General features: G+C 44.9%; 1 protein-coding gene across 2 annotated transcripts in view; it reads left to right on the top strand.

Annotated features, from left to right (window-relative positions):
* The first annotated feature begins 8960 nt into the window (after window positions 1–8960).
* The window catches only part of GALNT18 (polypeptide N-acetylgalactosaminyltransferase 18), a 322614-nt gene continuing 305921 nt past the window's right edge, over window positions 8961–25653 (top strand). For both annotated transcript variants that reach the window (XM_045825818.1, XM_045825817.1), the window contains exon 1: window positions 8961–9664. In XM_045825818.1, the coding sequence (XP_045681774.1) occupies window positions 9430–9664 (235 nt within the window). In that variant the 5' untranslated portion in view covers window positions 8961–9429. The remainder of the gene's footprint in view (window positions 9665–25653) is intronic.

Here is a 25653-nt window from a genome sequence, read left to right as displayed (position 1 = left end):
CCCTCTTGCCTCCTCCAGCTATCCTGGACCCTTGGCCTCCACTGAGTTATTCGAGGTAGTCTGGTTCCATCTGGGAGGCCCATTAAGATAAAAGCTTCAGTAGGGGATAGTTGGGTTGGTCTGAGACGCTAGCCTGGATCTCAACTTTTTGCTCAGTTAGGACATTCTGGCTGGGAACTATTGAATGTAACCATTGGCAGTATGACTGCTGAAGCTGTGATGTCTCTTACACAACTTTTACTAGCTTGAGTTTTAGGCATATGCAATTTTTAAAATTATTTCCAAGTTGTTTTTAGGAGTGTAGAAAAGCAATTGACTTTGTTTATTGATTTTTTAATATCTAGCAACTTGTTAAATTACCTTATTAATTATAATAAATTGGCATTTATTTGGAGTTCTTTATGTATATAATCATCTCAGAGTAGCAGCAGTTTGATTTTATCTTTTTGGAAAGAAAAGAAGGACATTTTAGAAAGATTCTTTTCCAAATGGATTCAAATATAGGGGAACACATAAATCAAGTTTAAATTATCTGCATACTCTTATATGTCAGATTTATTGTTCTCTGACACTGTCAAATGATACATAATTTAAGTAGAAATACTATTCATTAATCTATGAAGTATTTAGTACCATGATAGTCTTTGGAAATATTATTATGAGTAAAATTCAGAGCCTTTCTGCCCTTCTGAAGCTAATAGATTAAGGTTGTTTAGTAGTTAATGGTCCAGGTGAGACATAAAGACGGTTTAGTTAAGCTCATGGTGGAAGACATGGAGCACTGTGCAGGGATTTGTGACATAATCAATAGTTAAGACCAACCCCACTTTGTCATGGATTGGGAATGAGGAGCAAAGGAGAGGGTGTCTGGTTTGTACAATTGAATGGATGTTATCATTCACCGAGATGAGGAACACTGAAAGAGGACCAGATTTGGGGAGATAGGGAGGAGGGGATGCTCTTGAGTTTGGTTTTGCCATTTTGGTCTTGAGATGCTTATGAGTTATTTAAGGAGGGATGTTAGCAGGCAATTGTCTATACTGGCCTGGAGCTTGGAGGAGAGACCTGGCTGGAATCCTCTGCCTATGGAGAGTAATTGATGGTTTGGTAATTGCTGAAGTTGGCTAAGCTGGAGAGAACAGAGGAAGAAGAGAGAGGTGAGGATGGGATCTAGAGGAGCTACAACATTTAATAGCCCGTTCAAAAAAAACAGAGGTTGGCAGTGGGGAGAGGCAAGAGGAAGTCTAGGAGAGTGCGTTGTCCTAGAAGCTAAGGAAATGGCACGTTTTAAGAAAGGAGAAATTTAACAGTGTCAAAAGTTACTGAAAAGTAAGTTGAGGACTGAGAAATGAATGCTATTGGATTTAACCACATTGTAACCATTGGTAACATTATCAAGAGCTATTTTGAAGGTGATTATTATAGTTGAAGACAGAGTGTGAAGTGAGATTTTTGGTAATTTATTGGAAAATAAATGAACTTGCACTGTTGTGTTTTGATAATCAGAATACATCACAAGTAAGAATGTTACCTGTTAAGGCTTACAGCAATAAGCTTTATGAATGAGCACAACCTTAAAATACTGGACCTACCCCTTCAACATCATGGTCATCCCGCAATGAAGTTAGGGTGGGTTGCCAAGGAATTTGCTATGTCTGTCAAACTACTTGGGAACACTGGGGTCCTAAGCACTTTATTCTGGATTCTGTCAGCTCCCTCACCATGCTGGCGAATGCCTGGATAAGGAAGCCCACACACAGTGGAGAATTACTAGCAAAAATCTAGACATTCTCTGGGTTTGGACCCTGTCAGAGAGTTATTGTACTGGTATCCGCAAACACATCCTGCCACATCAATGTCTCCACTGGCACCTGCTGAGGATGTTTTATCTGGAATCATCCATTTGAGTGCTGCGTACTTTTGTACACCTGCATGCGTCTTGGAACTAAGTTGAGAGAAGTCCTTGGATGACAAATTACACGGTTCTCTGTGGAGGGCCTCTGGGCCTGCTGCAAAAGCTGTCCCCATCTCTGGTCTCTGGCTCTGTCACGGGAAGCAGATTGTTGACTGTCTCCCAGCTGCTTCTTGCCATGTGCAATTTGGGCTTTCTACAGAAATAATTCTGTCCTGTACAAGCCAGTCACCTCACTGTTGTGAGAAGGTTGTGTGTTTGCTGAATATTTTATTTACCATCTGGCTGGCAGCACAGCACAGAACATACTTAAGGGCCAACAATGCCCCAGACCATCGTATACACATCCTGAAAAGGCTGCTCGCTTCTCCTGGCTGGCAGGCACCAGAAATGCCTCACGCAGGTCCTCTGCTCCCTCTGAGGTTTTGGAAAGGAGGGCTCTGTGCCGTGAAGCAGCTGAAGGAAATTTCTGTCCTTTTAGCCAGGCATTAGGGTAGTTTCCAGCATTTTCCTGAGAAGAGGGGCATTTAGCTATCTCAGATCCTCTTTTTCCTGTTTTCCTAAAGCCTGCAGAAGTTTCCAGGGAAACACCTTTTATGAGTATGAGGAAACCTGTGACTATACTCCTGCTACCAGTAGGGATTCCATAAATGACTTCCCTTTCCTCCACTTTACCAACCAGATTCTCTTTTACAGAAAGGGGGAATTTAGCAGCCTTTTCCTTGCTCAGGGGTCAATATCCTGTTAGGGTTTGCAAGCAGTTCTGTTTTCAGCAATCCTCTTTACAGATGCAAATACTTGAAAAGGTCTCTGGCTTTTGAGACTTAATCAGCCAGTAATTACTTCACTGAAGATAGATATCCCTTAACAGAAACCCAGGAGGGATGTGGTTTATGAAAAGAGTTCTAGACTTGGAGTTAGAAGCCCTCTATCACTTTTTACTTATTAATGTTTGACCTTATATACAGTTTCCTCATCTGTAAAATGCTCAACCAAAGGAATAATTTTTAAGTTAAAAAAATAATTCAAACTTCAGAAGTTATTACATTAAGAAAAATTCATTATTCAGCTATTACAGATGAACCTAGTAAGAAGTTCAGAAGTTGGCCACTACCCTTAATTATAGATCTTTTCCCAAAGAAAGCTGATGGTTAACAGCTTTGCTGTTATATTGCTTCTCAGAATTTTTTGTGCATGTAACTGACCTGGGGATTTTGCTAAACTACAGGCTCTGATTCAATATATGTGTGATGGGCCTGATATTCTGCAGCTTTAATGAGCATTCTTCTGATGCTGATGCTATTGGTACATGGACCACACTTTGAGTGCAAGGTCACAGAGTATGTGCATTTTTAATTTTATCATCAGTGCCAAACTGCATTTCAAAGTGATCGTACCAATGACACTTTCATCTGCAGGATGTTGGGAACCGCCCTGACTGGTATCAGAGGCTGAAACCCCTGCCTAGGCTAAAGCTAAGGGAACGCCCTTGGAACCCAGAGCCAGCAAGGAGACAAAAGCTTATCTCCCTGGCAGGAATGCTGCTTCTGCTGCTTTATTCATGACTGAACCCCCAAAAGCTTGGTCGGTTAGCCAAAGACGGGTAAGATTCCCCACGGGGAGACGACCTAAGCCAGGCACGATCACTTTGGGAGGCCCCCCAAAAGAAGGACTTGGGGGAGCTGCAGCAAAAGTGGGGTGATGGACCCTCACTCCTCGGCTTTGACAAAGTCTGAGTTCTCAGCATCTGGAAGAAAATCTCCTTATCTCTCGGTTGCCTTAGTTCCCTTGCTCCACCTAAGCCTGAAACAATGACAGGGTGGTACAGCTCCGTACTGAGAAGTGCGGATTTCCCAGGGTGATCAGGCCTAAGAAAGAACACGTAAATTACTGTGAAACCTTCTTTGTTTAGAATGCTCTCAGTTGAATGAGAAGGGTCTTAGGAGGAAGTTAGTTTGTTCCTCAGTCTTACAGCTCTTTGACCCCCCCAACTCAATAGACCAGCAGAGTTCTTTGTTTTCTATAGTTCCTTACTTCTCCTAATGAGTACTGTACTTTACCTGAATTATTATGCAGCATGAGCCCAATAAAAGCAGGTATGGACTGTAAATCGGCACGCTCCTCACTAGAAGGGGTGGCCATTTCGTCCCTACTTCTCCACAGAAACTAGTTTGTCTCTGTGCATGTTTTTTCTCGCGTGTTTATCGTCGAGCCATCCACAGTGTTCCGTGGTCACTGCTGGCCGGTGACCCACGCGCAACAGCAGGATATAGGAGTACTTATTTCTCTTACATGCTCTCTAATACTTGAAATACTTGAAAATTATCACATTAAATTTGTCAATCTGATAAGGTGAGATATGGTGTCTGTATTTTAAAAATGTATTTCCTTGAGTTTTAACAAGTTTAAGCATCCATTCATCTATTTATTGGGTATTTATGCTTTCTCTTTAGGTAATTGCTTGCTCATATTCTTGCCTCACTTTTCCTTTTGGGTATTTTTGCCTCTGTGTTTTATTGGCTTATATGATTTTTTTTTATATAGTCTGGATATCAATCCTTGGTTTATTAAATATCTTACAAATATTTTCCTCTAGGTCTAAAGAATAAATTCCCACTCAGCAGAGCTGTCTAGTCATTGAATGAAGGCAGAGCCATCCAAAAATTACATAACTCCTTGTTGGGGAGGAACTTGGTGCCTCTATTAACTGCTGATGCCTCTCTCTTTTATATTAACATAATGTATCAAGTTAGAGTGTAACTGACTGTATTACAATTGTTTATTTGTTGGCCTCCTCCACTAACCAGTGATCTCCTCAAGAACAGGGTGCAGGCCCCTGAGTCATCTCTGCATCCTCAGCACTGAACACTGGGTCTAGCACAGAGCAGGCGCTCAGAAATACTTGGCAGATGAATAAGTGGACAGATGGCTAGGTGGGTCTAGTTGCAGAATTCCTGTCAGGATCTGCCCTGCAATTCCACTAGGAGTTGCCTTGGGCCCTTCAGTAAGCCGAAGGAAGAGGAGCCAAGAATTTGTTTCTTAGATTCTTTGCTCCTAGTTAGGGTAAAATTTTCTCTGAGTGGCTTGTCTTTTCTCCTTTCGTTTACCTTTCAGATACTTTGGTGCTAAGAGATAGTAATAATAACAATAGCCAATACTTACATAGTGCCTTTAATGTACTTTATATGCATGAATTCATCTAATTGCAAAAATGTTTCCATATATAAATATTACTATTATTATCCCCATTTTACAGATGAAGGAACCAAGGCACAGACTCAGTAAGTAACTGGCTCACAGTCATGTGTCTAGTAAATGAACTGGAATGTGAACCCAACTCTTTGTGCTCGAGAGACAACGTAGGAAAAACACTGGACCTGACTCGATGTAGATAGTAAACAGATATTCCTCTCTCTGTTCGCCTTCCTCCTCCAGAAGTGTGTCTTTTCTGCCAATGACCTCTCAGTCCTGTGGCTTGGAAGAATCCGGTCTTGGACCTATTGTTCCTTTATCTCCTTTGTCTCTGAATCTTAAATCCATTCTTACAGGAAGCCCCGACAATCCCTTTTGTTCTAGGGACCTGGAAACCCCATTTACCACGCAGCCAGACCAGGGATTGAGGCTTTCCACATTCAGGGCCTACTCTTGTCCCCAAATTCCAGCTGGTACCTCTCTGGGCCCAAGGCTTTGCATAGTGCTGCCATCTGGTGGATGTAGATAGCCACTGATATCACTCTCTGGTAAGTGGACCCCTACCATTGAAGAGATTGGTCCACTATTCCCTTTTTAACCCCCAGGCCACTTTGAATGTGTTCAACAGGTAGTTCAACTCCAGTAATGACTAGTGTTTCCAATTCTGATATCAAAGATATTCCAAATGAAGGCTTAGTATTGGTGGGATGACAGTGTGGCTGTCCTTAGGGTGAGAAGTCCTACTTAGCTCCCCCTCAAATCAGGTGAAGAAGGCAGCTGCTTACCCAGTATAAAATACGTGTGAAATCCAGAGGCTGTGCTGGGAAGAAACTATCAGGGATCTCCAGCCACTTTTGTGGATTCCTCAAGGTACTTTCTTCTTGCAGCAAGAGGGGAAGGAGACCCAGGCTTAAATGCTAGGCATAAATTTAAAGAAATACATTGTTCTTGATTCTGTGCTAGGCCTGCTCACATCCATTACTTGATTAACTTCACAGTGATCTCCTGAGGCAGGATTTATTTAAAATAAAGGTGAGGGGACACTTAGGAGTTAGACAAATGACCTAACTTGAGAATCAGAAACATCCTTCTAATTCAAGGATGATTTTTTAGCAGCTTTACAGGCTCAGAAAGGAGGCTGACCTTGAGACTGTGAGACTTAGGTTATATGCACATCTCTGCAGCACACTGGGCAGGACCCAGAGCAACTAACTGGTCATTAGACAAAAAACCTCAAGGACTCAGTAATTATTTGTTGGACTGAATATAATTGAATTGAAGGGCATAGATATGAATCTCAACTCAAGTATTGTTTACAGGAGGAATTACAAGGGTGCTACGTCTTTTCTGGCCTGTGACTGTAAAACCTTTGTGTGTAAAGTGCTTGTGCTCCCTCCCAATGTACTGGTTTATAACCAAGGGGTTGGGGGCCTTAAGGAGAAGTTTAAGGGTACTGAGAGCAACAGTCCCTGAAAACCAGCTTTCCATTTTGAACATCCTGTTCAAAGTAGACCTACGCAGGTCACTGCACTACTGGTGGTGAAGACGTACATTATGAATAGAAAACCAATGTGGGGGAGTGTGCTAAGTTAGGTGACCTGAGCACCTGGCTGCCTATGGCTTTGGTTCCTGTTAGCTTACATCGGAGAGAGAGAGCTCTGATACCAACTGGTGGAGAAACCAAGCGTTGCTACATAGCAGGCGGCCATGCGTGGAATTGAGCTCTGGCCTGGGAGGGGAGGCACCCTATCCTGGAAAGAAACTCATCTGATCCTGAGCACCCACTAGGTGTTCTGAACCAATTAAAGCCCTTTCTGGTGCATTCTCTCATTTAATCTTCACAACTAGTCCCTTCAGAAAATCTTGTTTACACTTGACATATGGAGAAATTGAGCCCCAGTGACTATCTGAAACTTGTCCAAGCTCACATAACTAATAAGTGGTGTACCCAGGATTAGAGTTCTGGAGTCTGGCTCCACCTCTGGTGAGTATTCTTTGAGCTTGTCAACTCGACCTTGTGACCTTTGGGAGAGGAGAGCCTGTTCTGCATTCTTTTTTGTTGCATTCATCCTTGATTATATCAGAGGGCACACAAAAATTTGAGGGCAAAAATTTAAGGGCACACAATCCACTTTACTGTCTCCTCCTTGAACCTTATTTTTAAACTTGGGTCATTTTTCCCCCTTTACGAATGTGAAAAACAAGCACCGCTCTTCTGCGTCTAGGCCTAGGTGGTTTAGGAAGACGCGGGGAGTAACTGAACTTCCAGGACTCCTCCTGGGAGGGAGTAGACTAGAAGGAAGAATAAGACCTTTGTCATTAGCTGTACTCAAGGCCATAGCTGGTAAATCTAGCCAGCGAGAGGAAAGTGCAGACCCTGTATTTGTACTCTGGTTATACTTCCAGAGGAAAAGAAAGAGAGAATTAAGTTTTATTCCCTTGTTGGTACAGATTTTTATACCTTGATTTTTTTTTTCACACAAACAGTATGTTCTTTTTTCTCTTATTTACTGACACATATATACTGTCCTTTTCTACTCTCCCCCAACCCACATCTGTTGTTCTGTCTTCCAGCTGTAGGTAAAGAGAAATCTTCCAGGATCCCTAGCTGGCGTCCATTTCCACAGCATCTTTTGGGGGCTTTTGTAAGCAAAGCATTAGTTGAAGGCCCCCCGGGCTGATGGCTATAAAATGCCCCTTCTGTGGTTTTGTGCTTTTCTTCTTTTGTGGGGCCAGTCCTTTGAATCCAGAAGATACCACCCAAGGGAGCCGACTTGAGTACTAGCACCAAGGTTGGTTGAAGTGCTGGTGAACAAGATGGGCATGCAGCAGGCTGCTGTCCTGATTCTTCAGGCCAGGGGAATGCACGCCACAGAGAAGAGGGAATAAATATGTGTTTTAAAAAGTCTTTCTTTAAAGAAATTTTATTCAGGTGCTGAGAAGCAGTGAGTTTAGCCAAAGGGGATAATATGAATATTTGCTCTAATAACAAACAAAATAGTATCAGTTATTGGAGTCCAGTCTTGCCACTTTGCCGACAGTCCCGGTCTAACTACAATCATACACACACACAAAAATGCGTAGGGAGCACACTGTGCACAGAGAGCTTAAACCCCGCCCCCTCCCCCCCTCCCCCAGGGATAATTCTGTGCAGGGTTTTTCTGTGCTGAGATGAGCCTGGTCTCCCACGGATGACAACCGGGTTTTAGGATACAGCTTTGTCCTGGGAATGTACAGACTTTTAAAAAAAAATATAGATTCAGGGCAAGAATCTTCGAGGGAGATGGTGGTGGTCCCAAATCTAGGAATCCTAGATTCCTAGGAGGCTTGGCTCCTTTAACAGTTGCCAAATTTGGAGACATCCAGGGGTCTAGTGGGCAGGGTGGAGGTCGAAGTGAGGTCAAGGAAGAAGTGAATGCCCACAAGCCTTGAGCAAGGGCAAGAGAGGACAGCCCATGCTTCCCTGGTTTCTCTGTCTCCTGGCAGTCAGAAAAAACAGTTCAGGAATTGGCTCGTGGGACCAGCGAGAGAAGCCTCAAGGCCAGCGCCGGACCCCCCAAAGACCGGAGGTTCCTATGCAAGAGTAAAAGGTGGAATTTCCCTAGAGGTAGAATTGTCCGACCAAGGGTGGGGACTGGCCGTGTAGACCTCTTCGGGAGCTTTGGGACTAGGGCCGTAAGAATAGGCACCGGGAGGGTGTAGACTCCGTGCGTCCCTGGAGGGCGGGAGCGAAGCGCAGCCAGCAGGTGGGGCCTGGGGGCTGGACTCCGCCTCCTGCCCCCGCCGCCCTCAGCGCTGGTCCTGCCGGGGAGCACCGGCCCCTCTCCCAAGCCGGAGTGCGATTGGTGGCAGCGCTTGTCGCTCGGAGGGGGCCGGGCCGCTCGTTCCGCGGCTCTCGCTGCCTCGGCTGCTGCCGCCTTTCTAGCAGTGCGGCCGGTTGGACCGCCAAGGCAACCGTCGGCTGGCTATGGGAAGTGGTGCGGTCCTGGACCCAGGCTGTGGCAAAGTTACCCAGACTCGTGTATCGGGGCTCGCGGCTGCTGGCCACCGGTGACTGCTAGGAGAAGGGCTCGGGGATTTTTAATTTGGAAAAAAAATCCACCTCATATCCTTTGTCAAGCTCTCTCCGGGCGGCCAACGGCGGGAGCTCCAAACTTGGGCACGGCGGCTCCACAGTCAGTGGACATAGCTTTGGAGAACCTCGGGACTCAGGTGCTGCGGTGCCCAGCTACCCAGGGCGGGCTAAGAGGTGTAAGCGCGGGTAGTCCAGGGCTCGCGCGGTGAGGAGGGGCCCTGGGAGCTCTATATGGAGGAGGGAGCCCATAATGGTGTGCACCAGGAAGACCAAAACTTTGGTGTCCACTTGCGTGATCCTGAGTGGCATGACCAACATAATATGTCTGCTCTATGTGGGATGGGTCACCAACTACATCGCCAGCGTGTATGTACGGGGGCAGGAACCGGTGCCCGACAAGAAGGTGGAGGAAGACAAAGGGGACACCCTGAAAATTATTGAACGGCTGGACCACCTGGAGAATGTCATCAAGCAGCATATCCAAGGTATACGGGCGTCCCGGGAAACTTGGGCAGCCCAGGAATCCCGGGAATGCCTAGCGCAGCGCAGGGTGCGTTGGGGCTAGTTCATATCCAACTAGCGACTGCGGGGCCGCAGATGCTTGGGGGTTCGTGCATGCTATTGCCTGAGTGCGGGACCCTCATGTCTGCGGTCGTGCGCGCTTCTCCAGGGCACACGTGTGTGCAGCTCACTGGCAGTGTGGGGGCGCGCTGCGCACGTGCCCAGATGTGCGTGTGACTCCGGGCTGGTTGCTCGCAGGCTCTCGGAATTGCACACAGGTCCGATCTCAGTGTGTGTACGTGTGTATGCCTGTGTGTACAAGAGAGCGCACCCCCGGGTATTGATCTTCTTTGGCCACTGTAGGGGCCCACGGTGAGATGCCTGTGCGGCCCCAGACAGTGGAATTTAGAACTCACAAGCTGCGGGATTAGCTGGAGCTAGGAGGATTGCGTAGCCCCAGCCCCAGCCCCAGCCCCAGCCCCAGCGTGCTTGGTCACTAGGGGGAAACGCAGGGGAATCTGTGGCTGGGGGTGCTGCTTGTCCTTACCCCCACCACAGCCGTGGGCTCTAAGACCCTCTCCAGGAGCAGGTGTGGACGTGGAGAAGAAACATTGGAGCCTGGAGCTCTGTGCATTGCGGTGGCGCCTCCGCTCAGGACCGGGAGAACCCCGCCCTGGGCTGCGCCTTCCTTACAGAGCCGCTGGCAGCTGGGTGAAGGCTGTTCCTCTTTGTAGCTCCACTCCCCGGTCCAGGGAGTGGCTGGGGTGGAGCAGATACACCCGCTCCCAAAGAGTCTGGAGTCTAAGGCTGTGCTGGGAGGTTGCGCTCCAGCCCAGGGCGGGGCAAAGGGGAGGGTGGGGTACCCCCCATAGAGGTGACCCATCCAAGGAGCTGTCAGAGGCCAGGGATGGAGAACCTGCGGCACTACCAGTGCCAGCTGTTCATACACATGCAGGTCCCTCACATTCACTTACCTTTTCTTTGTGGCTCACTCCCTCTGCTTTCTACTAGGCGTGTGAGCTGCTTAAGGGCAGGTCCAGCTGAACCTTGTTCATCTGTAAATCTGGCAGGCCCAGGAGGTTTTGGTTCCAGCACCCAGCAGGAGCACTCTCTTTTGATTACACGTGGGTGTCTAAGTCCAACTCTTGCACCTGCTGCTCCTGCCAGGGTGGGGACAGCTGCTCTGTCCACATTTGGTGTTTCCTCACTTGTCCAGGATAGTTCCTTCCCAGGGGAGGTTCAGGTGACGCAGGAGAGGTGTGCCTATCCATTGCTTCTTGACTGATGACTTCAGAACAAGTTCATGGCTCTGACACTTGCCCAGAAAAGGAGACTGTTGACAGTGTCTCCTTCATACCTGCCTCTGCCTCTCAGCCTGGTGCTGGGCTTGGCAGGACAATTTATCTTTCTGATGGTGCCTGTTGCTGCTCCTTTTTCCTTGTCTTTTTCCATCCCATGGGTCCCCATTGACAAGTCATCAGCAATAGAAGTACAGCTTCCCCTAGGAAGATTCAGAGTGTCCCCAGGGAGATACAAGGCCATTTCTTACGTTGACATTTCCAGTTTGCCACAGATTTTGAGAGATTTTTATTCACAGATTCTGTGTGTGTATGAATATGTTTCTGGAAAATGATTCTCTGTGCTTCCCAGGCTGGTCAGGGAGAAAGTGAGCAAGGTACTACTTTGAAAAAGCAGTGAGGATGCACTCTTTGAGAAGCAGTGTGGGGACCACATCACATGGTGTAAGGCTCTACATGAAAATGAATGCAATGTTGAAGTTGAAAGGAGACTTTGTGATTTTTTTCTCCCAGGAAACCTTATAACTTCGCATCATTTGGAACTTTCGATCATACTCGTACACCTGAAAACAAGGAGAGGGGTGGAACAACAAGGGGGAGCAGAATCCTTAAAATATGTGTTGGTACAGTTCTCTTGTATGCATGGGATGACTGTATTATGACTCCTGTGGATATTCAGAGATGACCAGATTCTCAGGACAGAAAGCCACAACCCACATGGGGATGGGAAGGGTTGGTGATGGGGGAAGACTGGACATGAGGCAGGTGGACACGAGGCAGAGGTTACATGGTCAGTTGTGCTGACCAGGTGGTATGGAGACGACTTGGTGGTGCCAGAGCTGCGCCTGAGCTGGGGTTTAGGGAAATATAGGGATTTACCTTATTTAGGTTAGGGGCCTACAAAGCTTCCGACTGGCCAAGTGCTAGAGGCAGAGAATGGGAAAGGACAAGATTAGACTCTGATACTTCGTGATATGGGCCGTTTATGTATATTCCACTGTCAGGTTTCCTGTGGTCAGTAGAGACTTTTGAGTAATCCAGTTTACTTTGCTGAGTTGGGGGGAATGAAGGATAATAATAATAATAATAATAATAGCAGCTAAATGTTACACAGCACCTATTATGTGCCAGACACTATTCTAAGTACATTATGTATACTGACTTCTTTAATCCCCACACCCATATGAGATAGGTAATAGTAACTTCACTTTACAGATGGAAAGGTTATATGACTTGTTGAAGGCCACACCACTGGCGTGTGGTAGTGGATTTAAACCCAGCTACTGTGGCTTTAGAATACGTGTTCTTAATCTTATACTCTACGGTCTCCTAAAAGGGCCAGTGGGTCAAAGGGGAAACATTGCTTCCCTAGAGTCCTTGATGGAATTGGATATCAGAGTTAGAGACCTCAGAGGGTGGTCCAGGAGTGATGGCATCATAGCCTCACAGCTTGGAGACTTCCTAAATAAACTCAGGAAGCTCTGGAGGTTTTTTTTTGTTGTTGTTTGTTTGTTTGTTTTGTATTTTGTTTCATGCTGAGAGGCAGAGGTTACATTTACTTAAAAAGTGTTTGTGGAACAGCCAGGGCAGTACCTGGCATTCACAGAGTAGGTATTGGATGGACAAGTAGATGAATGAATGAGCACATAGTGCGGATGCCCAGTGCACCGGTTAGTCATTAATGAAAACACTTCCATTCGTAAATGAATGTGTTTTGCTTTGGAGCCTTGCTCAGGATCCTCTTTGCTTTGGAAGAAAAGTTGTCCCGGAACTTGCAAATGTCACAAAATGTTCTGCAAGATGTTTCATAGGACTTGCAATTACAAGAGGCTTTGGAGCATCACCCTAGAGGTCTGTTCTAGTCATGACTGAAAAGTTTATTTTCCTCATGGGGGTTGCAGTGGTATTTCATTTTAATTTGTTTTCTGATTGAATTATTTAATTAGGTAGTGTTTGGGACTCTCTTGAGAATGTGAATTGTAGTTTTGAAAATTTCGTTTTTAGCCAAATAGATGGTACATGAGAGGGTGAATAAATCCAGATGAAAATAATAGCATCCTGATGGCTTGGAAACACAAAATAACTATTAGAACAGGTTTGGTCTTAGGAGGAGAAAGGTCAGGCCGCTTGAGTCGGTGAAGTGGGTTAAGTAAAGGTGTGCCGACGTAGGTCTGCGCATCGGAGGACTGAGGACATGGAAATGTCGACTTGCTTCTTTTGGAAGTCCTAAACCAGCATTCTCCTCTTGTTGATTAGCATCTTTTTGGATATGTAAATGAATGTACCCATATGAAAGAAAATATTTTAAAATGTATAAAAGTGCCTCTAATTTATTGGACCCTAATACAACTATTCGCATTTTGAGCATTCCCTTCCATCTTTGTCCCTCTGTCTCCACGTTTAAAAACAAAGGTGCAGTCGTGTTTTACGTGCAATTTTTTATTCCTCTTTTCAATTTGCTTTTCATTAATAGCATTTTTTTTCTTGTTTGCTACATGGTCGATTGATTCAGTCCTTATTTACTGGAGACTTAAATGTGCCAGGAGCAACACTGGGTTGGTAACTTTGGATACAGAAGTGAATCAAGACACTTTTGGTCCCTATCATAGTAGTAGGTTTGTTTTTCAAGAACAATATAATCCCTCGTATTCAACAGAGTTAGGGCTTGTTAGTCAGCTAATGGAAGAATTGGTTGAAATGGAGAATAAAACCAGATATTACATACATGTATTAAATATTTTGTTTTACGTGTATTCAGTAGGTAGAATCATTTATCAGCCCTCCCCTGCAAGGCCAAGCATGCCTTTGGATCCTCTTCCTTTATAAATACTCCCATAATGCGCTGTTTACAAAGTCTGAGTTTTATTTTTATTTTTTTAATTCATTGAGAACTTAAAGATGCTTATGAAGCAATCTCAGTGTAGTAAGTTAAGTTTTTATGATTTCTGTCTGGTATTTTGCAGTCATTTTGCTCACATATAATTTGACTGCTATTTAACTGACAAGCCTTAAAAAGTCTTTTCAAGTATTTAAATTAATTTTCTTAGAAATAACAATGCTCATCTTTTTAGTCATATTGCATTGGTTCATATAATACATAAGCAAATTATCCTGTTACAATGACAAGTACCACGAGTATAAACACATTTGGGAACAAACCCAGTGGACAACAGCATACAACTCAGTTGCGAGCAGGAGATCGGAATGTGGGGAGGGGAGAAAAGCTGACAGAGGGACAAAGGAATATTGGGTTTGCCTCACAGCAGGCGTGAAAGCGTGGTTTATCTGGGGAGGTGATTCAGTGGAGGGTTTGTAAAGAGAACTTTCACTTTATTTTTGATGACTGCATAATATTCCACCACCAGTATACCATTATTGATTTAACCACTTCCCTATTCTTGGGCATTTGCTTTTCTGTCATAAATAACGCAGAAATAAACATCTTCACCTCACTGTTCTCTTCATTTGAATTACTTTTAAGAGTGTATTTCCAGAAGTGGGATTACTACTGACTCAAGAAATATGAACATTTTTGTGAAAGATTGTTTTTCAAAAGCCTTTTGACACAGCTGCCAGCAATGTATTATTGTACTGGCTTCATGGAGCCTGGCCAGCGTTGGGTGTTATCATTCAACATTTTCTGGTCAAATATAATCACTGTCAAATGTTCTATTTTTTTTATTTCTACTCCTTTGATTACTATAGAACATAATATCCTCCCCCTGCCCCCATGTTTGACTTTATCTTGCATTGGTGTCCTTTTGTCAAATTTCACTTGGGCTATCAGTGTTTGTGATTTGTGCTTTGGATAGTTGTATTCTAGTTTGGTATATCATAAATAAATGATGTCTATATTCTCTAATATAATATGCAGCTTTACATAGATACCTTGGGGCGGGGGTTTTCAAACTCTGTCCATAGGAGCCCCAGGCTTCTAGAAGGTTTGATCTGGCCCAAAAGAGTGAAAGGGTGCGCCTCCCCTGGGCCTCTCCTGCACCCACCCGCTTCCCTCATCACAGCCAGTGCAGCTGTCTCCATCTGTCTTGTATTTAGTGTTGTGTAAAATATTTCATTTTTAGAACAGCTCTGTTTTTTTTTTTAAGTTGAAAAGTTTGAAATCGTGATTTTCAAACAGGAAAGATCAGACTGTTACATTTTTGTGAGGGATGATAGTAGCATAGAGAATTCAGAAAAGTAAACAGATCTAAAAGGAAATTGAATTCCTGGGTGGTGTTCTCATAACAGCTCTTTACCCTCCTGAATACGGTGATTAATAATGCATTACATTTATGACTAATTTCTAAATCCATTATCTTACTGCGTTGAGTCAAGATTATCCCAACAATGGGAGAAATGGATTATTAGCTGCTTTTTGTTTCCTAGAAGTTTATTAGGCATATTATGTGCATATTAATGTATATCAGCTCAGTAACGGCAGGTTGCTCATGGTAATTGCAGACCAGATGTGGTCCTTAAAAATCAGAAGATGTTCTAGGTCAGGAGGTTGGGAGATATTTTTGCTCCCTAAAGCTTTTAGATGTTACCTAGAATTGGCTGGTGTCCTCCTCATCTGATCTCTGACTTGGCAGGGTTGTGAAGAAGAGGATGTGATGTTTGCTGAATGCTTGCAGTTTACTTGAAGAAAGGGTGTCACTTAAAAGATAAGGCTTGTCACAAAACGATAAAACGATTTGTCCTTCAGAATGAACCATGGCATATGAAATTATATGAGTAACAGTGACTGATATTTAGAGAGAGTTCAATAGCAGGATGTACAAGTTGAGCCCAATTACCTTTATTAATAGCTCAGGACCACATCTTTATGGACTAGAAAAACCTTGCCAAAAGAATATAACTTTTTCCCATGGCCAAAGAATTTTTATTTTTATCCAGAAGCATGTAGGCTGTAAAATAAATGAGTTTCACATTCTTTCCCACTCACTTGACATAAATTGTTGTTTGCCCTTGATAAGTAGGTTGATGTAGAATCTCAAGGAGAATTCAGAATGAAATGTTAGAGAGCCACAGTCTGGTTTTCTGGTTTGTGAGGGCCTTGAAGGTCAGCTTCCATTGCTTGGGTTAGGCTGGTCTGTGTTTTCCCAAAGATATTACTTGGATTCAGAGCCACATACAAGGTTACTGGAGTATCTTCATTGCCACCCTGTAGGATTTCTGATTTCACTTACCTTGAAAAGCTGAATGGGCTATAGCCTTGACCTGAGGCCTGAAGGTCCCTTTAGGATTGTTGGCCTTTTTTGTTGCTTGGGTTCTATTTAAGAGCCTGGGATAGGCACACTGCCCTGCGGAGGTCACATAGCACATGGTCTGTTTGTAGGCGATGATGCACAGAAGTTCCTTTGGGCAAGAACTAAGCTGGATGTGAGTGAGGAAGGGAGCCAGAGGTCAGCAAGGTGGGATTTTGGGAGACAGAGGATTAGGCATGAAGCTGAAGAGGCGGAAGTTCATAAATGTTGGATGAGCACTGCGGTAAGGAGCAAGGGGCAGAGAGGGCCAGGTCTGCTGGTTGATGATCCAGATTCAATGAATGGAGGGCTGTACTTTTAAGTTGGGCCTTCAAGGTCTCTCTAGGGCTGGGGGTTCTGCCTTGAATTTGTCAGAGATGTGATTATTTGTTGGCACTGGTGATAGTCATCTTACCCAATCTCAGTTTGCCTTTGGGGTCAGAGTCAGCTCCATTCCACAATGCAGTGCTTGAGCAAGGAGTCCTTGATATTTTCCTTCCTCATACCCACACGTGCCTCCACATGCAGGGTGCATGCCCCAGGGCAGGGCCAGGATGCACGTCCCAACACATTGCATTTATTTTCTCCCCATTTCTTCTTTCTCCCACTTCAGAAAGCATAGTAATATGTAAGAGAGTGTGATAACTTTGAAATCATTTCAATTCATTAAACTTAATCAGAAGCTTTGGTATAAATTATTATTAATAACAAATTACTGAACAACTGTTCCAACATACAGTATGTACTGGCACTGCTTGGGAACAACTATTGCTCTGGAGTCTTCTGTGTGGGTCTATGCACTCTTTGTGCACACAGTTGACTACAGACAACAGTAACTTTAAGCAAAGGACTCCTCATTATATGATGCTTTGGTAGTTTTCCTGGCTACGTAATTACAGATTAAAATATGTTGATCGAACAGATCATCCTGTTGCTATGCAGCTCTGAGATGTAGTTTCCTTTCGCTACCCGACATTCATTTTTAGTTATGTGAATTGGGTTTGCTGAGAACCCTAAGTGTCCAGCCCCAATGAGACAGGGACAAACTTCTGTGCGATGCCACTGCTAAAATGGCGTTAGAACTGGCCAACATACTTTGCTGGGTTACGTTGTGTTACCACTGTTGTTTAAGAGCTCACAAAAGTGCAGTGTTTGGAAAGATCCAGGGAAGAGGCATCTGCAAACATCTCCTTAGGACAGATGAGGGCAATGAAAAACGATGCCTGAACAAGAGACTTGGGGTAAAGTCTTTGATGTGAATGGGCTCATTTCACCAGTGTCCAGAGTTTATGTCTTGGAGCAGAGCACCCTATTTAAGATGGCTGGGTGCTGCATCTTGACAAGCTCTGGTGTGTTGTGTGGCTTCACCAGGCTGATGTGCCCATTTCTGCCCTCTGGGAACTTAGGGTTAAAGGCCATTGAGATCCCAGAGGACTTGGAAGGTAATTCAGGGACCCGGGCAGGACAGGATTTGAAGCTTGGGTTCATAAGTGTCATGCTAGTAGTATCTGGGGATCTAGGGGAACAATACCAAAATTGCTTGAGCCTATGAATATGTGAGTAAGGAAGCTAAGGAGAGATGTGAAGCTACAGAAGTGACAAATGAGAATTCTAACCAAACTCTTGATTTATTTTAGGGGCAACAGGGGTATAAAGAGTTGAAGGTTGTATTGGGGGAATGGAGGAAGAACCACTCCTGAGTGTCAGGGCCTGGGCTAGGTACTGTCCATGCATATTGCCTTTTATCTTCACAACATAGTGGGGAGAGTTTTAGAGGTGAAAACAATAAGAGACTTAGAGAGTTTTCCCAAGGCCACAGCGCTGATAACTGGTAGAGCCAAGAAGGGAAGGTGTCTCCAACATGTATGCTCTTTATAGAATAGAAAGTACAAATATGACACTGTCACCAAGACAGGACCAGGAGATCACTTTATCAAAGACTATGTTTATTAGAGTCTAAGCTCAGAGGCCTCTGGTCAGGTGGGAGACTGGTGGGCAAGGGAAACAGGCAGGTGGCCCTGTCTGTCCTTGTGTAAGCAAGGAACTGGAGCCTGGGGCACCAGAGGAAGAAGACCTTGTTTTGGAAAGGAGTGTGAAGTGCAGCTGTGAGGGCTGTGGAGAGCCTTTTTTTTTCTGGGCTACCATGGATCCATATGGTTGCTGTGGGGCCCCCAGGAACTTGTTCTTGTAGAAAGAGTAGAGTGTACCAACTGCTGGCTAAAGCTCATTCAGATTCCACATGTGACTTTTGAGCACCTATTGAGTGCCAGTCACTGTGCTGAGTGCTTTTCTGTGCACTGGCATAAGTGATGTGTCTTCCAGGGTGACCAACTCGTCCTGTTTGGCTAGGACTTTCAGTGTTTTAAAACTAATAGTGCTGATTCCAAGGAGGCCCCTCAGCTCTGGGCAGACCTGGATGGTTGGCCATCCTTGTCTTCTCAGTGACTTCTGTTTAATGGTAATTCCTAGCGGCAGGGCAGAATCGCCCTGCTGATTGCACCACACCTGTGTCTTCTGCTCTCTGTGTTTGAATGTTGACTTTGTCCAAGAGTGATAAAGAGGACAATGAGGGACCCAGCAGCCCTTGTCCTACCCTCTTCTCCCCTCAGCCCACACATGTTGCCTCCTCTCTCCTTTGCTATTTGGCCCCCCCTTGGCATTCTCTGTTCTTTATCTGTCTGAGCCTCTCAGGATTTGGAAAAGAAAAAAAAACCCTCAACAATTGCTGTAAATGAAAACTCTAATAAAGTGGTTTGGGCACAAAACATCAGCAGCAGTTTATTTGCCCAAAACAGTAGGAGTCTGTATTAATAACCTTGTGATATATGCTGGAAAGTTAAACGTAAGCAGAAATCTTACTTGAGACCTGCAAGCGTGACTTTATTTCTTTATTGAACTAATCTCTCTTCCTGTGTGTGCTGGTGACATTTTCTATTATCCATGTGGAAGATCCTTTTGGATCTTCTGTTACAGATTTATTTAGCTGTGCCTTGGTTAGGGTCCCAGAGCAGAGGAGTGGGTTTTCTGTTTTCTCTTTATTGCAGTTATGATAATCATCATACTATTTCCCTGGTGGGAGAGAGGGAGGCATGGGAGGATTGGGGGAGGTTTGGGGGACTATGGGAGAGGCTTTAGACCTGCCTCTCTGTTCACGGACTTGGAGAGAGTCTTTTAACGTTTTAGTTTCTGCTGCTTCTAAATCCCAGTTTAATAATAAAGTGATCCTCTGATTTGTTTTATTTTCTAAAAGAGAGTATGGAGGAAAGTATAACATGTAGGAATTGTGATGTAGACCCTCCAAGTCTATAATTGGGACACACTTTAAAAATAATTATAATCAGGGGAGTTGTGTTAGAAGGGGAAGCCAGTGGAAAGCTGATGGAAGAAACTTTCATTAGTGATTCAAAAATTGGAAGAAAGAACCAGTGAGGAGGTGTAGAAATTGGTATGAGTTTGCCTGGGAGATGGGAAGGGGAAGAAAATTAGTATTTGTTGAGCACCTGTTAAGTGATAAATGCTTTACATTTGTTACACAATTTTAATGTAAGCAACCCTGTGGAATGGTATTGGTACTTCTCCCCCATTTTACAGTTGAGGAAATTAAGGCTCAGCACCTGTTGTTTGCCTGTCCTTTATTGTCTGAGGTTATACAGTGAGTAGGAGACAAAACCTCGTTATCGCTGTCAGCCCCGTAGGAAGGGACTAGGGACCCTCTTGTTTTTCTGCTCTATTGATGCTAATCAAGAGAAAAGGCTCATCCCTTTCTCTTAGCAGATAATTCTCAGATGAGACTGGAAGAAGGGTCATGAGAGTGTCAAGGCCTGAGATGGGTACAAAGTGGATGTTCTGTGTCTCCTTCCCTGGAGACACAGGAGCTCACCAGGGACAGAGCCCTCTAGAAGGCTGAGGGAGGCCCCAGACAGGGCTCTCGGCAGCGGGCAGTGTTGCTTTTTCCCGGAGAGGACTTAGTGTGAACAGGACCATATCTTCCACTCTTTCAGTTCACAGCTCTGTTGGGGGTCCTCCAGGCTCACGGCAGGGTCAGGTCAGGGACCAGAGAGGGGACTGGTGCACACAGAGGAAACAGCAGACGTGTCAGGGTCTGCCAGGGACTTCCCATTTAAATGAGGAGGATTATTCAGGGTGAAGTGGATAAAAACAATGGGCCCCAAGTTTTGTGGGCAGATGTAGGAGGTAGACCTCAAGGTTCACATTGTTTATTGCAGCCTGGGGGCCCCATGAGATGGTTGGGAGAAACTGCAAACCTGCTTCCAGTTTCTATTCCCCTCCACTTTGGCTGGGAGTGTGGTAGTGGCCTAAAATGTACTCCTCCCTTCTGACAGTCATGTGCTCACCATCTTCCCCTCCTTCATTCAACCAGCATTTCGTGAGCACCTATTAGGTCTTGGGAACACATCAGTGGAACGGACACAAAAATATGATGGGGTTACAATGCACTGAGGTGGTCAGGGGCTCAGCTACAAGCAGAACCTTGAAGAGAGTGAGGTGTGAACTCTGTCTATGGGAAAAGAGTTCCAGGTGGAGGGAACAGCCAGTGTAAAGACCCTGAAGCAGGAATGTGCCATTTGTCTTGTGTGTTTAAGGAACAGTGGTGTGGCCAGAGCAGAGTAATGGTGGGAAAAAGGACAGGGGGAGGGGCAGACAGGGGCGGGCTGGGGAGCAGGTTGTGCAGGCTTTGGAGACCACTGTGTGAGGACTGCGCTGGGAGGAATGGGGAGCCACTGGAAGGGGTGAGAAGAGGAGCCCTGCTCTTGAAGGCATCAACCCAGGTGGTTCTGTGGCTGCTCCCTGAGTGCGGCTGGTGGTCTTGGCACTGTGCCAGGTATGGTGGGCGAGGACAGAATATACAGGACAATGGTCCTTTTCTTTTAAAAGCTCATAATCAGGCTGGAAAGACAACACAAGAAACAGTTGAGGCTTGTTTGTAAGCTAATGCAATGAAGGGAAAAATTGAATTCTAGAAGAGTGTGCTGTCGGAACAGACTTCAGGGAGGAACTGGGATTTATGACACACCTCTGAAGAATGAGGAGGATTTAGAGTGGAGTTGAGAAGATTATCAGGGTGCGAGTTAGATATTAAGTGAAACCAACAGTTTCCTTGTAGAGGGAAACCTGAATTCTCTTACTGGGTGTGCATGTAGACAGCGATGGGAACCGGCCCTGCCGTTTACACGCTGGGTGACCTTGGGCAAGTTCCTTCATTTCCCAGTGCCTCAGTTTCCCTAACTATAGAAATGAGAACAGTCACTCCTCAAACACCGAGGATTGGTATGCTGATTAAATGAGAGGACCAGCAGGAAGCAGCCCCACCCTATCTGTCACCCAGTAGGCATGGGGTACGTGTTCTTTTCTTTAGTTTTTCTTTTTTCCCCTTCTTTCCTTCACTCCCACTATCTTTCCTTTTCGGAGCTTGCATAGAAACTGTGGTCAGGAATATATTTTCTTGTTGTAACACCTAGCATATCAGATTTGAAGCCCATTTCAGTGCAGTTAGACACCATGTAGGTCCTTGGATGTTCCCAGTAAAATCCAGGCTGAGATAGTCACAGGTGAGATTAGGGTGAGTCCAAACCGACACTGGTGACAGCTTTTCAGCTGAGACGTGTTGGAGTGGCTCAATTTGACCTGACTATTCTGAAATTCTAAGCCTTCCAGCCTCGGGACCTGCCCCTGTTTGTAGAGAAGTATTTATTTTGTAAGACCTACTTGTCACTGCGGTGGGCAGGAGACGATGTCAGGAATGTGTTCGTTGAAACCTTGGCTGTCAGGAGAGTTATGCAAGCTGTCCAGTTACCTGGCCAGAGTCTCATTTCTGAGGGGGAGTCTCCTTGAGGAGAGACTCGTGTTTTCCCCCATCTCGACCTCCCAACAAAATTGGAGCCACATCAGCCTGTCTTCCTGCCAGGGCGAATTTGATTTAACTCAAAGCAATGTGACTTATAATTTCAATTGCAGGCAGGAAGGTGTGATTTAAGACAATTGTCAGGAAGATTCAATTTAATTTTTTTTCTTCCCCCTCTACAAAGTGTGCATTTTGTTGCATGATATAATTTTAGTATACATTCTTTACAACTCAGAGATAGATGCAGTTTCACACTGGGAGGGTACGCTCTACTTTTTTTCTTTTTTTTAGTACTTATCTACTTTAAGTCCCTTTGAAAAAGATTCCTTTTTAGTGACAGCAGAAAACTGAGGATGAGTTTTGCTTTTTCACTGGAGAGAACTTCAGTAAATCATTATGAAACTTCCTGGGCAATAAACCATTTCTTGATTAGCAGAGGTTATTTTGGTCACTTATTAGTAGGAAGTTAATTGCCTTAAGGAACAATAAAAATAATTATTTACTTAAAACTGTACAGTTATGAATTTTGAGTATTTTCAACAATAGCCAGATTTTTTAGCAAAACATATGTAAGTATTTTTGACTTTGTAATTACTTTAGAAGTACAGAAAGTATGCACTGATTTTTTTAAATAGAAAATTCGATGTCTTATTTCACCCTGACCCATATTGGAGGCTAGAGATGTGGAGTATTGTGTTGTGCAGCTCAGTGCAGTCCTTCCCTCTTTTCTCATTTATTAGCAAAGAAGAGTGGGCTTTCTCAAGTCGAATCTCAGTTGTGAAGGTTCTAGTCTGAAGGATCTTTGCTTAGAATCAGGGCATACTAGAGCTGGTAGTTACCATCGGCATCCTCATCCTCAGACTGTTTGCTGAGGGCCCCAGGGCTCAGCACAACATGGTAACTGCCCTGCGTGCCCTCCCCTGGGCCCTGGAGCTTCCAGAATGGGGGTCCAGGGCTCCTGAATCAAGTCTAGAAAGTTTCCTTCTACATCCATTTACTTCCCTCAACCTCAGAAGAAACTTCTGCAATGAGAAGGTAAAATCCTTAGTTGTACATTCTCAGATGAAGGCAGATGATTAAGGGCAGTGGATGGGTAGATTTTCAAATGGGTAGATTTCCTTCGATGGGATCCCAGGGGATGAGGCTAGAGGGGTCCTCATCCTGGCCTTTCTGGGTCCCTGGGACCTGCACCCTACTGGCTGGTATCACCGTCAGGGTTGGGCATATAGCACTGTTGAGCAGGACCTGGCTTCGGATCTAAGTGGTACATGGGGCACCTGATGATGCCATCTCTGTATTGGGAGCAGTTTTCTCCCAGAGGTGGTGCAGATGGAGGAGGAGCAGAGATTTGACATCAAGGAGCGAAAAAGAGAGAACATTGACATTTATCAGGCACCAACTAGATATTTGGTGCTCTTCCATCCACTTCTCCTTTAATCCTTAAAATAAGCCTGTGAGATCATTGGCCCCATTTTACAGATGATAAGTTGTATTGTGCTATAACTACTAGTCTGCTTTTCTCATCACACTGTGGGTTCCTTGCAGGTAGAGACAAGGTCCTGTTTTCTCCCTTTTCCAGTTTCACACAGTGGCAGGCATGTAGTTAGGACTAAGTAGGAATTTGTTGAATGACTGAAGGAATAAATAAGCAGGCCTGCTTAAAACCACTTAGAGAGAGGGTTCATATCCAGGTCTCTGGCTTCCGAGCTGTCTGGAAGGGGGCTGAAGAGCTGGTTCTCATCCCTCCAGGCTTGGGGGTGGCATGCAGGTGGCTTGCGGGAGGTGAGCTCATATTGCTTCCTCCTTGTGGTTCAGGGACAGGAAAACACATGCTCCTGGGGTCTCTTTCATGGCACCTCATAGCTTATACTGTTGTTTCAAGGTTTCATACCAGGGAAGCTACAGCTCAGTGGTGTGTGTGTGTGTGTGTGTGTGTGTGTGTGTGTGTGTGTAAAATGTGCTTTCCTACACGGAGATTCCCCCAGGAGTCAGCTGGCGAGAGAAGAATGAAGCCTTCAGGGGACCCTCGATGTCTTTATTTTAATAAAGCTGTCACTTGTGGTCACTTTCAAACAAAAGCAATCTTGTGGGTACGGAAGGGGGAAAATAAACCTGAACCAAAAGCAGAAACTAATGCCAGAAAAGATGCAGCTGAACAGGGATGCTCTGCCTCAAAAGGAAGGGCAGAGTTGAGGTCATTTAAATGGGTACCTGGGAAGTCAATAGGAAGGAGGAAGCATTGTTTGATTGCCAAGAAAGAGTAAGGACTTCCTCAGGGTGGAGGGAAAGTTGTCCTTTGGGTTCCCAGTTTAAGTGGCAACTTCTTGGCTTCCTGTCCATCCTGTGGCCTGTGCAACCCTCAGAATGGATCCCACCATCCTGAAGTGTCTTTAGGATGGTGGAAGTAAGTTGGGGTTGTCCTTTCACATTCAGGAGAGGTGGCAGGAACTGTCTGCAGGGAGGAGGAAGGACTGTCAGAGAGGGCAACTCTGGAGTTGGGAGATGGTCTTCCTTCAGGCCCTTTTCAAATTCTTTGGGCACCACAGGCAGGAGATGGGCACAGGAACAAGTTTCTCTTCTGCCTCAGCCCATTGGGACAGAGCAGCCTGTTAGCAGGAGCCATATATTACTACTGTTTTTCTTTTCCTATTATTCCCTGATATTTTCAATTTGAAAGAGTCATTTAATTGGTAGGGTGGGAGAGGGCATAGTAGACATAGGGGAAAATTGAAAATATCATTTAAAAATGACTATTCCATCGTTTTTTTTACCTCAGCAGACAGATGGCTGCCTCACCTTTTGCCCACAGCCAGGAGCAATAGCCTGGTGGGTCAGCGAAAAGAGCAGTGATTTTATTTTTCTTTTCATTTCAAACAGATTGTATAGCCCTTGGGGTGTGGGGGACCAGTGAAATGAAACTCTGGACTGGGAAACTAATTATGCCTCCCTGCATGGCTGAGCTAGTTAATACCAAACTGTCATTGGGGCTGATTCTTCCCTGGGGCAGAAAAGCTTCCCAGACTCCTTATCTCTTTCTCTTTGCCTAGGGAGAGGACGCCTTTTGGTTTTTGCCAGTTCAAGAGAACAGAAGCAAAATCCAAGAAGCTTCTCGAAGCTCTGAAATGGTGCTCTGGGTTTGCTTTGCAAAAGTGACCCTCTGATACACGCAGCCCTGCCTTTTCCAGCTCAGATGAAGTGCTGACTTTTGGAGTCAGATACACTTGGCTCAAATGCTGGTGCTGCCGCTCACTGGTGTGATGTCACCCGAGGCTGCCCAGCGTATCTAGGACTGGAAACAGATTGCTGGTCCACCTTGTCTCTTCCCCCTCTTCAGCAGTGTGGGCTCAACAATGTGTCACCTGAATAGTGAGTCTGCTTCACTTGACTGATCTTATACTGAGACCCAGCCAGGTGCATGGCATGCTCTGCATGGTGTCTGTCACCTGTGGAGACCACACCTGACAATGGATAACCAGAAATTCAATAATGATTTAAATGAATTCTTATTAATTAAGCCAATATATACCTTTGAAAAATGGTTATACAAATATGAGTAAGACACATTTTAT

The sequence above is a fragment of the Phyllostomus hastatus genome, unplaced genomic scaffold, assembly GCF_019186645.2.
Source record: "Phyllostomus hastatus isolate PE091 unplaced genomic scaffold, TTU_PhHast_1.1 phas_scaffold_585, whole genome shotgun sequence".
NCBI lineage: Eukaryota > Metazoa > Chordata > Mammalia > Chiroptera > Phyllostomidae > Phyllostomus > Phyllostomus hastatus.
Note: the sequence above shows the minus strand (reverse complement) of the source record. Positions and strands in the feature narration are given on the sequence as shown.